Source organism: Anopheles bellator, chromosome 1 (genome assembly GCF_943735745.2).
Source record: "Anopheles bellator chromosome 1, idAnoBellAS_SP24_06.2, whole genome shotgun sequence".
Classification (NCBI taxonomy): domain Eukaryota; kingdom Metazoa; phylum Arthropoda; class Insecta; order Diptera; family Culicidae; genus Anopheles; species Anopheles bellator.
The window spans coordinates 25,345,505-25,356,615 of record NC_071285.1 but is presented as its reverse complement, the minus strand read 5'-3'; the positions used below and the strand labels follow the sequence as shown (position 1 = coordinate 25,356,615).

Sequence of the window (11,111 nt, the reverse complement as noted above, 5' to 3'; positions counted from 1 at the left end):
AGATGGCGGACCATGGTTGAGTTAACACGCTACGTTTGCATTACGATTTACAATCGCAGATCCGATACGTTGAGCTCTATCTATGTTTATGCATGGAAATTGGACAGATATTAATGTTCGTTTGCTCAGATTTTCTAGATCTGTTCCGGATGTTGTCACTGGCGGCACATACGGCCGCCACAACGTTATGGCCGCTATCTACACGCTACGATAACGGTAACGATATCTGCGTAAGTGACGTCTCTGGAGACGTCATTAATGTCACTGACGCAGATCTACAAATCTGAACAAACGAGCATCAATTTGTGAACAAATTTCAAACAAGTGCCAGTTTGTCGGTTGGACATGTTGGAATCAGCCATGGAAGCAACACTGTGTTGGTTTGCCTTACCATTGTGCTTTTCGGTTAAAAAGCGAAAAAAGAACGTGCGAAGAGGTTACAGTGTCGAGGAAATTGCTTTTAAATGGCATCGTATACCTCCGCCTTTTTATTCCGATCACTAAATTTTTTATTTTTTAGTTGCCAAAGACATGGCAGACTTTCGTAAATTTTTATAAATTCAGTTAAACACTTTCGCGAACGTTGACGAAGCGTCCAAAATATAAATAAGAGGCCAAAACAAAACATCAACAAGTCAACCGACAAACTGGCACTTGTTTGAAATTCTCTTTCGCGCAGGTGCACGGATATTGGAGCGGTCTCTGGTGGCCGGCTCCTGAATGCTCCTGATCTCCTGCGCCACATCTCCTTACTGTGATGTCTGGGTTTATTTCTGCTATGAATTTGTTCCAACAGTCTGTTTTTGCTTTATAAACTGCTTGTTTGGCTATTTTGTTTGCTTCCTGATATGTAGATATTTGGTTGGCTGTTGAAGGGATGTTTTTCTTGTTGCATGCCTAAGGACCCTAAGTGCTTTCCTTCTATGGTTTTATGGCTGATGCTACATCTGACTAATATGCAAGTGATTTATTTATACAATTCGGATGCTTTATATACTATATTTTCGGAACATCGTGTTACACGCATCTCGCTAGAACCTTACTCTTTGATCCTGTCCCTTACTTGGAGTCCCTTCCCTTACCGTTGGAGTTTCAAGATAAACTGTTGGGCCTATCGGAGTCCCAAGGGACCTTCCATCCTTCTATGCTATTGCTTTCCTATGCTTCTACAAATATAAACGTATGCGTCCATGCGTCAGTACCGCTTTGTCATTGATTACACACTCGAACGTCGCCAACAGCACGTTGAACTTGGTTGTCTGCATTAGGTTCTTAACAAGGACGCAGACAGCGGGAGCCCATGTTTTCCAACTCCAACGCCCAGTTGGAGACCGTAGACTTTGGCACGATTATCAGATATGGTCCGTCCATTTGCTTCTTCTCCACCAAGTACGTCGCGAGTGCAATCGTTTGAATTGTCTTGCCCAGGCTCATCTCATCAGCCAGGATGCCGTTCAGGTTGGTGTTGAGTAGCGAAACCAGTCACTCTAGCCCCTTAATTTGGTACTCTTTCAACTTGCCGTTCACAAGGATCGATGCTTGCTCCGTGCACCTGTATTACTTTCGCTCCTCCCTACTCGTCGTCCTCGACTTTTGCCTTGTGGATCACTTCTTTTACATTGACTTCATCACATCTTATTTTTCCGAAATTAAAAAAACACTCATTTTTCAGATTTTAGAATTCGATCGATATAGAATTTCGATTTCGGTAATTCCATTTCGGATAATAGGATAAAGGATAAAGGATAAGCCAAGATTCGCGTTTCTAGTTTCGATTGTACAATATTACGTAAAAAAGAGCAGGTTTATTCGCATCTATATCGCGCGTACACCCATTCCGAGAGCGCCGCCGGAGCCACAAGGAAACGCAGCAAAAAACACAATCGCATAGCACAATGTTGCGTAGCGCGGGTAGGCAATATCCGGGGGAGGCTCCCCGCTTCTCCGCAGCGTTTGGTTTGTCTCTCTCGTCCGCCCCATGTTCGTCCTTAAAGCTAAACTTCATTAAATAACAAACTTCTTGCGTCAGCACGGTATAAACTAGAAGATTCATCTTGCATCCTGTGTCTCACTAACTGCTAGTCCTAATGGTACAAGAGCACCCCGGGGCCACCCCCGGGGCCTCTTTCGGACCCCTTTCGTCCATCGTCCACTGTACCAGGGGGGCTTTCGGTAACGCCCCGTTCCCGTCCGTTCAGTCTTTCTTGTCCGGTTTCTGAACGGCACTGGAGGGTCGCGTCGGCAGGGCAGGAGAGCCGTTGGCGCTGGCCGAGGTATCCGCGGGGGCCGCCGGTGTGGAGGTTCCACCTTCCCCAGCGCTGGTCGGGGTGGACGTGTGCACCGCGGCCAGCTCGATCGGCGTGTGGACCGGAGACTGCTGCAGGGAGGCCGCCTCCGCCATCTGCAGGCCGATGGTGGCCCCAATCTTGGCACTCGCCTGCCGGAAGCTGTCGCTCAGCTTCAGCTGCACCACGTTGATGCACATCGAGGTGAGCGCGAGACCAAAGATCAGATACAGGATGCTGCACATCATGTAGATCGGGTGCTGCGGCACAAAGTCCCCGAAGCCGATGGTCGAGATCGAGATGAACACGAAGTAGAACGCCTCGAAGAAGCTCCAGTTTTCCCACGTGAAGTAGATCGTCGCCCCGAACAGCATGTACGCGATCAGGATGAAGATGGCCACCGAGATCGGCAGGTTGAACTCGTCGTCGATCTCGAACGTCTCCGGAATCGGGGTGGTCGGTGTATCGGGGGCTAGCTCGATCCCGGTCGCCGGTTGACCACCCTCGGCTGTCGCCGGCAGCCGGTAGGCATGGGGCAGCGCTGCCGGAGGGGTTTGCTGGGGTGGGATCATCGGAGTGGCGGCCGTTGCCGTCGAGGCCTGCAGCTCGTTGTCACCGCTGGGTCGTCGGACCATATCGTACACCACGTTCAGCCCTTTCATTACTTCCTGGAAGGGTCAAAGCGAAACATCAGTTGCAGGTGGACAGGTGTCCGAGGTCCTCGCAATATCGTCGTCGTCGTCGTCCTACCTGCACTTGAGCCGTTTTGCGGACCTTCCGGAACGATCCAGTGTAGTAGAGGCGCCGTACGTACGCCCACAGGAACTTGATGCCGCGCGTGAACAGCTTACCGAAGTCGGCCAGCACGATCAGGAAGATCGGTATGCCAATGATGGCATACACGATCGTCAGTGCCCGTCCCGTTGTCGTCGAGGGTGTAATATGTCCGTATCCTGCAAGCAAACAATCGGGTCTAATTTTAGTACAAAATTGCAAGAGACGTTAAGGAGTTATTAAGAAGTTGCGAACGAGAATGAGCATAAGGAATCGATCTGCCAGCGACCAGTTTTTTATTTATGGGAAGTATCGGGTTTACCAATCGTGGACACCACCGTGAGCGAGTAGATGACACCGTTGATAAAGTTCCAGGCCGTGTTCCCACTGTACGACTTCATGCCCGCCTCGAACGCTATCTGTAGCTCCTCCTCGAACTTGCGCAGCCGGTTCCGTGCGGTGAGCTTCCAGTCTTCCTCCCTGTGGAGTACGTAATCAGAACGAAGTTGAAGGTCTTTGCTTTGCTTTGGGTGGACTCTGCTCCCACTCTACCTTTGACTGTGACTGGACAGCCAGAGCTGATCGATAAACTCTCGCTTGACGCGCTTCACGCCACACTTGTACTGCGACTCGAACGTGCCCTCCGTGAGCCGGAAGGCGATCCCTCCGACACCGCACAGCAGCACCATCACGCCGAAGTAGAACACACAGTGATTGACCTGCAGCCGCATCCGGACCAGCTCCTCCGGGTGATCCTCGACAAAGTCTTGCCACATTTCGTACCACTCCTTCAGGAGCGCACCGCAACCGAAGCTATCGCCTGGCTTCTCCACGTACAGCGTCAGTGGCCTTCGACGTCGGGGTTTTTTGACCGCTTCGACGATCGCCCTATCACCCTGGGGATGTTCCGTCGTTCCGTTCTTCTCCTTCTTGGGGTCGTCGACAACTAAAGTCTTCACTTCTGCGGACTCCTCCGGTGGTTTCTCCGCTCGGACCGGCGATAGTTCCTTCCCGGGGACACGCCTATGGGTGAGTACCATTTCCGGTTCGACCGGGATCGGTGCTGGGGCCACACTTTCCTCTTCCGGCTGGTAGTCGGACGGTAGTTCGGACTCGGGCGACGTGATGCCATCGACGGGGAGTGGTTTCATCGGTTCGAGCAGCTTCATCGTCGCCCGGGGTCGCTTCGGTTTGCGGGGTGAGTAGCGCCGGCGGACCGGGGCTGCCTGCTTCGCGCCCTCGTCCGACGACGCGCGGCCTCCCTCGTCTTCGCTGGTCGACGCCGAGTGACTGGACGAGCGTGCCTTCGGGACGATCAGGATCTTCTTCTTCCCACGGTCCACCGCCGGCGGTGTGGTCGATTCCTTGGCCGGCGTCGCTGATCCTCGGTAGGGCGGTGAACTGCTCCCGGAGGGTGGCAGCGGTGGTAGGGGGGTAGCTTCGATGGTCTTCGAGCGCTCCTGCTGTAGCTTCGCCTTCAGCTTGCGGCTCTGCTCTTCGAGCAGCTCTTCGCGGTACTTCTCGAACCGTCGGAGCCGCATCCGGTCGAGTTCGCGCTTCTCCTGCAGGAACTTGAGCTTCTCCAGTTCGAACCGACGGCGCTCCTCGTTGAACCGTTGCAGGTTCGCCTGGTGGCTGTTGGTGAGGTTTCCCGTCGGTTTGGCGTCACCGGTCGATGAGTCGCGGGCCCGTTCGCTCTGGAAGCGCTCGATGCGTTCGCGTCGTTGGCGTACCTCGGTGTCGGAAATGCGGCCTCCGTCGCTCGAGTCGTCCGTTTTCGGTTTTCTGTGCGAAGAGAAGAATGGAGATGTCCATCAGGAACCACATTCAGCATTAAAAATAAAACAATTAATCTGTCGAATGATCTAAGTAAGGACTGCTCGCTTGAGAAGTTATCGTGCTGCCATCAGATTCTTAGATTAGTTTCAGCCAGAGCGTTTTAAAGGTTAATTTCATCTTCAAATGCTAATCTCTTTGATTTATCTTTGCAATTCCAGGAAAAGATTACGATTTTCCATCGCTTTTGACGCTGATGCATAGCTTTTCTATAAGATTGAGACTGATCTAACGTAATACGACTAATGAAAAAGCTATTAATCTTTAAGATCCAAGGGTTCTTAAGAGCTAAATGCAAGCTCTACAAACAGGAATATAACGAAATAATAATCCCATGCTAAGATGAAAGAGATCTAGAGATAGATGATCTATGCTAGAGATCTTATTCTAATTTTGGTAACAATTGTTTCAATTTAGAAAGCGTACGCCGGACGTCCGTAAACCAGTGAGGACATAACGTTAGGGAGTTACTAAATAAAAAATTGAAAACATATACACTATTTTACACATCAACTGAATAGAAACTCAAATCAGACTCATAACAAATCAATAATACCCATTGATTCTATCTACAAACTTGTGCTCCAACCCAACCCACATCTGCCGTTTCTTCGCCAACAATGGCGACAGCGGGCGCAGTCCTCACAGTAGCCGAACGTTACTTAATGAAGCTCACGAAATCAAAAATCGATGCAAAAATTATGAATCGCTCATCACGAATCGCGAATCGCCAGCAGTCGGCCCCAAAAGGTTGTCATCAGACATAAAAAAAACAAAAAAAAAAAAACAGTAGAAGAGGCGAACTCACCTTGCACCCGACAGACTCCGCTTGGCGCGGCGCAGCAACGAGAAGATCTCCGGACTGCTCGGCACGTCGCCCTCGTCCCGGGGGACCGAGCGGCTGCGCGGGACCAGCACGGTCGCCAGCTTCTTGTCCTTGCGCGCCAGGATCTTGTTCCGGTGCGCGCTCCCGTACTCCATCGCCCGCTCGATCAGGCTCTTCTTCGAGGACGACGGGCTGCTGTCGACGGTGCTTCCTCCCTGGCCGCGGGCCGACTCCGAGCCACTCTCGGCCGGATCGTCGGCCGAGTTCGAGGCGCTGCCTTCGAGGCTCCCGCGCGTTCCCGGATCCGGGGTCGATTCGCGCAGCTGCCGCGCGGTCCGGCGACGCCTCCGCGCCACCACCGGCACCACCTGCTGGTGCTGGTGGGCCCCGTTATTCGTCTCCATCGCGGTGGTCTGCTGGTTACGGGTCGGTTACGAAAATAAGTCTCCACATTCACCGACGGACACTCACGCACGGACACACACACACCGATTGTCACACACTTAACGGTCTCACACGCTTGAATGTGACTCCTGCACGGAGTGTCACATTTTCCCGAGTGTCACTTTGTCACACCTCGACGACCGCGACGAAGAAGCGCGGCACGCGCGCGAGACCGAATAATTCGAAACCGTGGGAAATTCGGTGGAAAATTCACCGTTTTCTTTTTCTTCGCTGGTGACGAAAACCGTTGGTGGAATTTTCCGAACCGAAAAACCGGGAGAGAACCGTACGCGGCGACCGCTCGATGTGCTCTGTGCGGTCGCCGGTGCCGGTGCCAAATGGGGCTAAAAATAAGTGCACAGCGGAGGAAAATTTTCACGCACGCAACACGCAAACCGTCTCACTTTTGGGACGCTTTTCCTCATCCTGCCGGCCTGCCGGCCACACCGGTTCTCCGTGACGGGGACACGCTTGTGTTGGTTCGGGCATTGGCGCAATACTTTCGTGCCCAACAACCTGTGCTACGTGACGCGATCAGCTGTTGGTGTCTGCTGATTTACTGTCACAGGCAGACGGACGGACGGTCGTGTCTGTGGCATTAATTCCGATAGAATGCAAAATAACACGCCCCTGGGCTCGGTGAGCAATAGACTGCACTTGCGTGTCCCTTTCTCCGACGGGTTCGAAAGGAAAATTCCATCCGCAAGTACGTCACACTGAGCGTGTTCGATGCGCACGGCAGTGTTTGGTGCAAAACCTGCGTCACCGGGTCGGGCGCCCGGTGCAGTCGGTGGAAATGCAGATGTTTTTCCGAAAGAACGCCGGCCAACACCATTACCAGTATGGCAAATAAGTAGTACGAAGGTAGCACCACTACTACCAGTACTCTGGTACTGCGGCTGCTTTTGCTCGACGGCCCACTATGGGGAATTTGTATGAGACAGGAGGACATAATTGGTGTTTGGGACGAATATAAAGCATGGCCCGCTTAGAATCGGGAACAATTGCATGATTTCTAGCAGCGCCTCTGGTGGTCGGATTTCAAAAGTGTTGATAGTCATATCTTCAGTAAACATTCAACTTTCAGTGCTGAAAGTTTCATTTTAATACGTGGAGTTTATGGAAAGTTATGCTTAATGGAACTCGAAAGGAGAAAAATAATTCTACACAATCACGTCGAAAACACCACGTGGTCTACTTTAAAAATCTCAAAAACACTAAACTTCGCAAAATCAACTATATATGTTGTGTTTTACCGTTTCTGGGAACCCAATCCCGTAGATTGAAAGATTCAGAGTAGACGTCGTAGTGGAACATACAATCGGCAGCTGAATTGGAAGGTTTTCAGATCAATCGAGGCAAATCCTGGACTTTAGGTTCGGGATATTGCAAAAAAAAATATGGTACCAGCAAAAGTACTGCCCGGGAGATCTGTCTACGAAGAGGCTACGGTTTTTTCCTTGCATGTAAGCATACAAAAAGGACACTTACACAAAATCTAGTCATTAAAACACGCACTATAAAGTTGTACGAGAAGGTTATGACGAGGTACAAAGGATGCTTGCTTATGGACGACGAAACATACGTGAAATTTGATTTTGGACGGCTTCCTGGACCAAAATTTTATCTCGCCACGGCACGGGGAGATGTCCCCTCCAAGAACAAATTTGTATTCGCCAATAAATTTGCACAAAAATTAATGATATGACAAGGAATTTGCACCTGTGGACAGAAATCACAAACACGACGATGAACTCAACTCTATACAAGGAAGAGTGCCTCATAAAGCGAGTTCTATCATTTATTAAGTCACGCAAAGGTCCGGTAAAGTTTTGGCCTGATTTGGAAAGCTGCCACTACAGCAGGGATGTAGTTCTGTGATAATTTTACAATAAGGTGGATTTCATCACAAAGGATATCAACCCACCAAGTTGCCCTAGACTCCGCCCAATCGAAAATTATTGGGCAACAATCAAAAGGAAGTTGAAAAATACTGGAAAGGTGATGTGGGATGCTGTAGAGATGGCGAGAAATTGGATTAAATTAGCCGCTGAGGTGGACCAGAAGATTGTGCAGAAAATTATAGCGTGCATTCCAAAGAAAGTTCGTGATTTCATCCGACGACCGACATAACAAATTTCTGAAATTTTTCTCTTAAAGTACAATAAAATACCTTCAATTTGACACATTGATGTATTTCCTAAGTCACACCAACCCAGAGATAGAGCTAATGCAATTGTTCCCGATTCTAACTGAGCCATGCTTTACGTACTTTTTTCAAGGGTTTTTTTGCATTCAACAACAAAATTTATCGTTGTTCAAAATCATTACTTAAACTCACAAAAACATAAACGGACTAAGGCGCTCGACCGTTTTCACAGTGGTGGTCATTTTTATATGACTCCAGTATAAGTGTTGGTTGAGTTTTCGCTTGACTTTTGATTTCAATTTCAGGTTTTTTCACACCAATTTTGGCAATGGCAATATTTCTTTTTTCAAACTACTTTTTGAATATCTTTTATTATTTTTATAGTCCTATATTTTATATGTTTAATGTGACAGTGGCCAAAAACATCCAATAATTAAAATTTACTGTGTTTGGCTATATCTGAACTTGAAAATTATTAACCACAGGGTTCACAAACGGACTAAAAATTAATTAAGAAAAAAAAGGGTTAAGAAAGGAAAAGCAAATCTTTTGCGGAGCCCTACAAGAAAACATCCAACGATGTAAAATGGTATGATCTTGGTGCTCATCTGGCTGAACCACACACCTTCAAAGTCCATATCTTCAATTGGAGGACCAAAATAAATTGTTATCATCTGGTGGTATCGCTCGGAATTGGTGGTAGTGGTCCTCCCTTCATCATTTTTGAAAAATAAAGTCCTATGACGCCGCCAGCCCATATAGTCACCTTTTCTGAACGTAACGGCCTCTCTACAATTGAAAAAGGGTTTTCAGTGCCTCAGATGGGGTAATTTTGCTTATTTGCGTGGCCGCCAAGTGAAAAATGTGCCTCTACACTAAAGAAAATGTTGCTGGAAAAATGAGCCATTTCGGCGTGTTTCTCATGAACCCTATTGGCGTATTGTTCTGTTACTAAACGATTCATTTTCTAAAAAGGTAGACATTCAATTGAAAATTTGAAACTTGGATCTGTTAATAACCCCTAAACCCTCTAAAGTGCCAGTCTATGATTCCGAAACTACAAAATTAATAATAGTTTATGAACAAAAAAACACCGGCCGTATTCTTCTTGAACAGCCTTATTAAATTTTTATCGTTTAAACTAATGCTAGTTTAGTTAATTATGTTTTAGTTGCAACTAAACATTTAAAACATTTATTTTAAAAGGTATATAACATATTTAACAGGACAATTTACTGGACATTCTCAAGAATCCATAAATTGAGCATTGTTTGAATAAATGATGCATGTGAAGAATGTTTATAGTTGCTTCATATGAATTTATGCCCGATTCAATAGATGTTCATTTTTGAATAAATTGACAGATGTATTGTACATTTAAAAACACAACATACCCGTGACACTTACCGATGGTGGTGTAGATCGTGCCACAGTAGAACACCGCGTTCCAGAACGACCACGTTTTCTTGTTCTGCTTGTTCTCGAACGAGCCCTCCTTGTACGACTGGTACAACACCGCACTGTACTCCTCGACCAGATTGATCGCCCGCCCTTCCCAGATGTCCGGATCGGGGTTCTGTGGGGTTCGTTGAAAAGATCGGTGTAAACTCGAGGGCCCAAGAGCCTCCCCGAGGCTTCCCCGCCGTGGCTTACCTCCAGCTTTTCGCGATCCAGCGCCAGGATGCGCAGATTTTTCGCCAAAATGCGCTTCGCGTGGTTCACGTTGGTTTCCATCTTCTTTTCGTGCGTGCCTGCTCGTGATCGTGATCGCGGTGACGGTGACGCAAAGTAAATACAGTGAAACGGAACGAGAAGTAATGAGATTAATATTTCCGCTTAGTGCGATCCGGTCCAATAAAACAAGAAACACAATATTTGTCTTTTCCCGAACTAGCTTCCCCGTTCCGTGGCGGGGCGTACACTGGCGGACATTGTAAACAAACTTCATAAAACACCTCACCCCAGAAACAGCATCAACTCCCAAAGCAAACACACGCGATCACCAGCCAGATGGATTACGGTCGACTAGATTTAATGGCCGCAGATGGGGATGGGGCTCGGAAATGAAGATTATAAAGTTCCCTGTCCCTCGCCCCGGCACTGTCTTGTTGGGCCGCGTTCTTGATGTTCCCCTTGTATTTGTTTAACAATAAACCGATCGTGACCGATGTGACGTAATTTGGCGGGGTCGGCGGGAAAATGGCGGCACACACCCCGTATGGCCTGTTAAATCTGTCACGGTGCGCGATCCTGTGCGATTTGGTGAAGAAAAGGCGCCCTAAACCTCGCGACCACTCAGGCCCGCCTTCAATGACGTATTCGTGGACGCAGAAGTCGATCAAGTCCGCGTGGCCGCGCAGTGCGCCTGAGGTTTATTTTTAAGCCACCGGCCCCATAAACAAATCAAACTCAAGTTCGAGAGTGCCGAATGATCAGACTTTGGGGCGGGATTGGCCAAGGTCCGTTCCACACACAGGTCGGACCTGGTGGGGGTCTGCGGAAAATGAAACATCAAATTAAACGGAAGAAAGTGACGTGATTAACGCGGCCCAGGATCGTCCCGTGATGTGCTGGTCCGTTTGTTGTGGCGGCCGGCCGCGGGCGATCCGTGACCATTACGCCAAATAGACTGCAAATTAGTGTGGCCACCTTCACCACATTTCGGCTATTGCTTTCCTTACAATTACTAAACCCACATCACACATGCACACACGTCATCTCCAAACAGCAGTTAGTCAAGCACGACCGGCAGGTCCGTCTTGCGAGAGGTATGCGCTTATTAATCAACGGCACTCAA

The 11,111-nt window shown here is 48.7% G+C and overlaps 1 protein-coding gene across 1 annotated transcript; it reads right to left on the bottom strand.

The window, feature by feature from the left end:
* Positions 1-1,805: 1,805 nt before the first annotated feature.
* LOC131211414 (uncharacterized) lies at positions 1,806-6,249 on the bottom strand. Its single transcript, XM_058204864.1, has 5 exons — positions 5,704-6,249; positions 3,612-4,844; positions 3,382-3,539; positions 3,036-3,238; positions 1,806-2,953 (listed from the first exon to the last, which is right to left on the bottom strand). Exons 1-5 carry the CDS (start codon positions 6,123-6,125, stop codon positions 2,195-2,197), a joined length of 2,775 nt encoding a protein of 924 aa, XP_058060847.1. The 5' UTR covers positions 6,126-6,249; the 3' UTR covers positions 1,806-2,194.
* Between the last annotated feature and the right edge of the window lie 4,862 nt (positions 6,250-11,111).

Bases quoted from the DNA above. Each gene is read 5' to 3' on its own strand.
- LOC131211414 (XM_058204864.1), bottom strand. From the start codon at position 6,125: ATGGAGACGAATAACGGGGCCCACCAGCACCAGCAGGTGGTGCCGGTG. The intron at 4,845-5,703 runs GTGAGTTCGCCT...CTCTTCGCACAG, and splicing joins CGGAGTCTGTCGGGTGCAAG to AAAACCGAAAACGGACGACT. The intron at 3,540-3,611 runs GTAGAGTGGGAG...CGTACTCCACAG, and splicing joins CTGTCCAGTCACAGTCAAAG to GGAGGAAGACTGGAAGCTCA.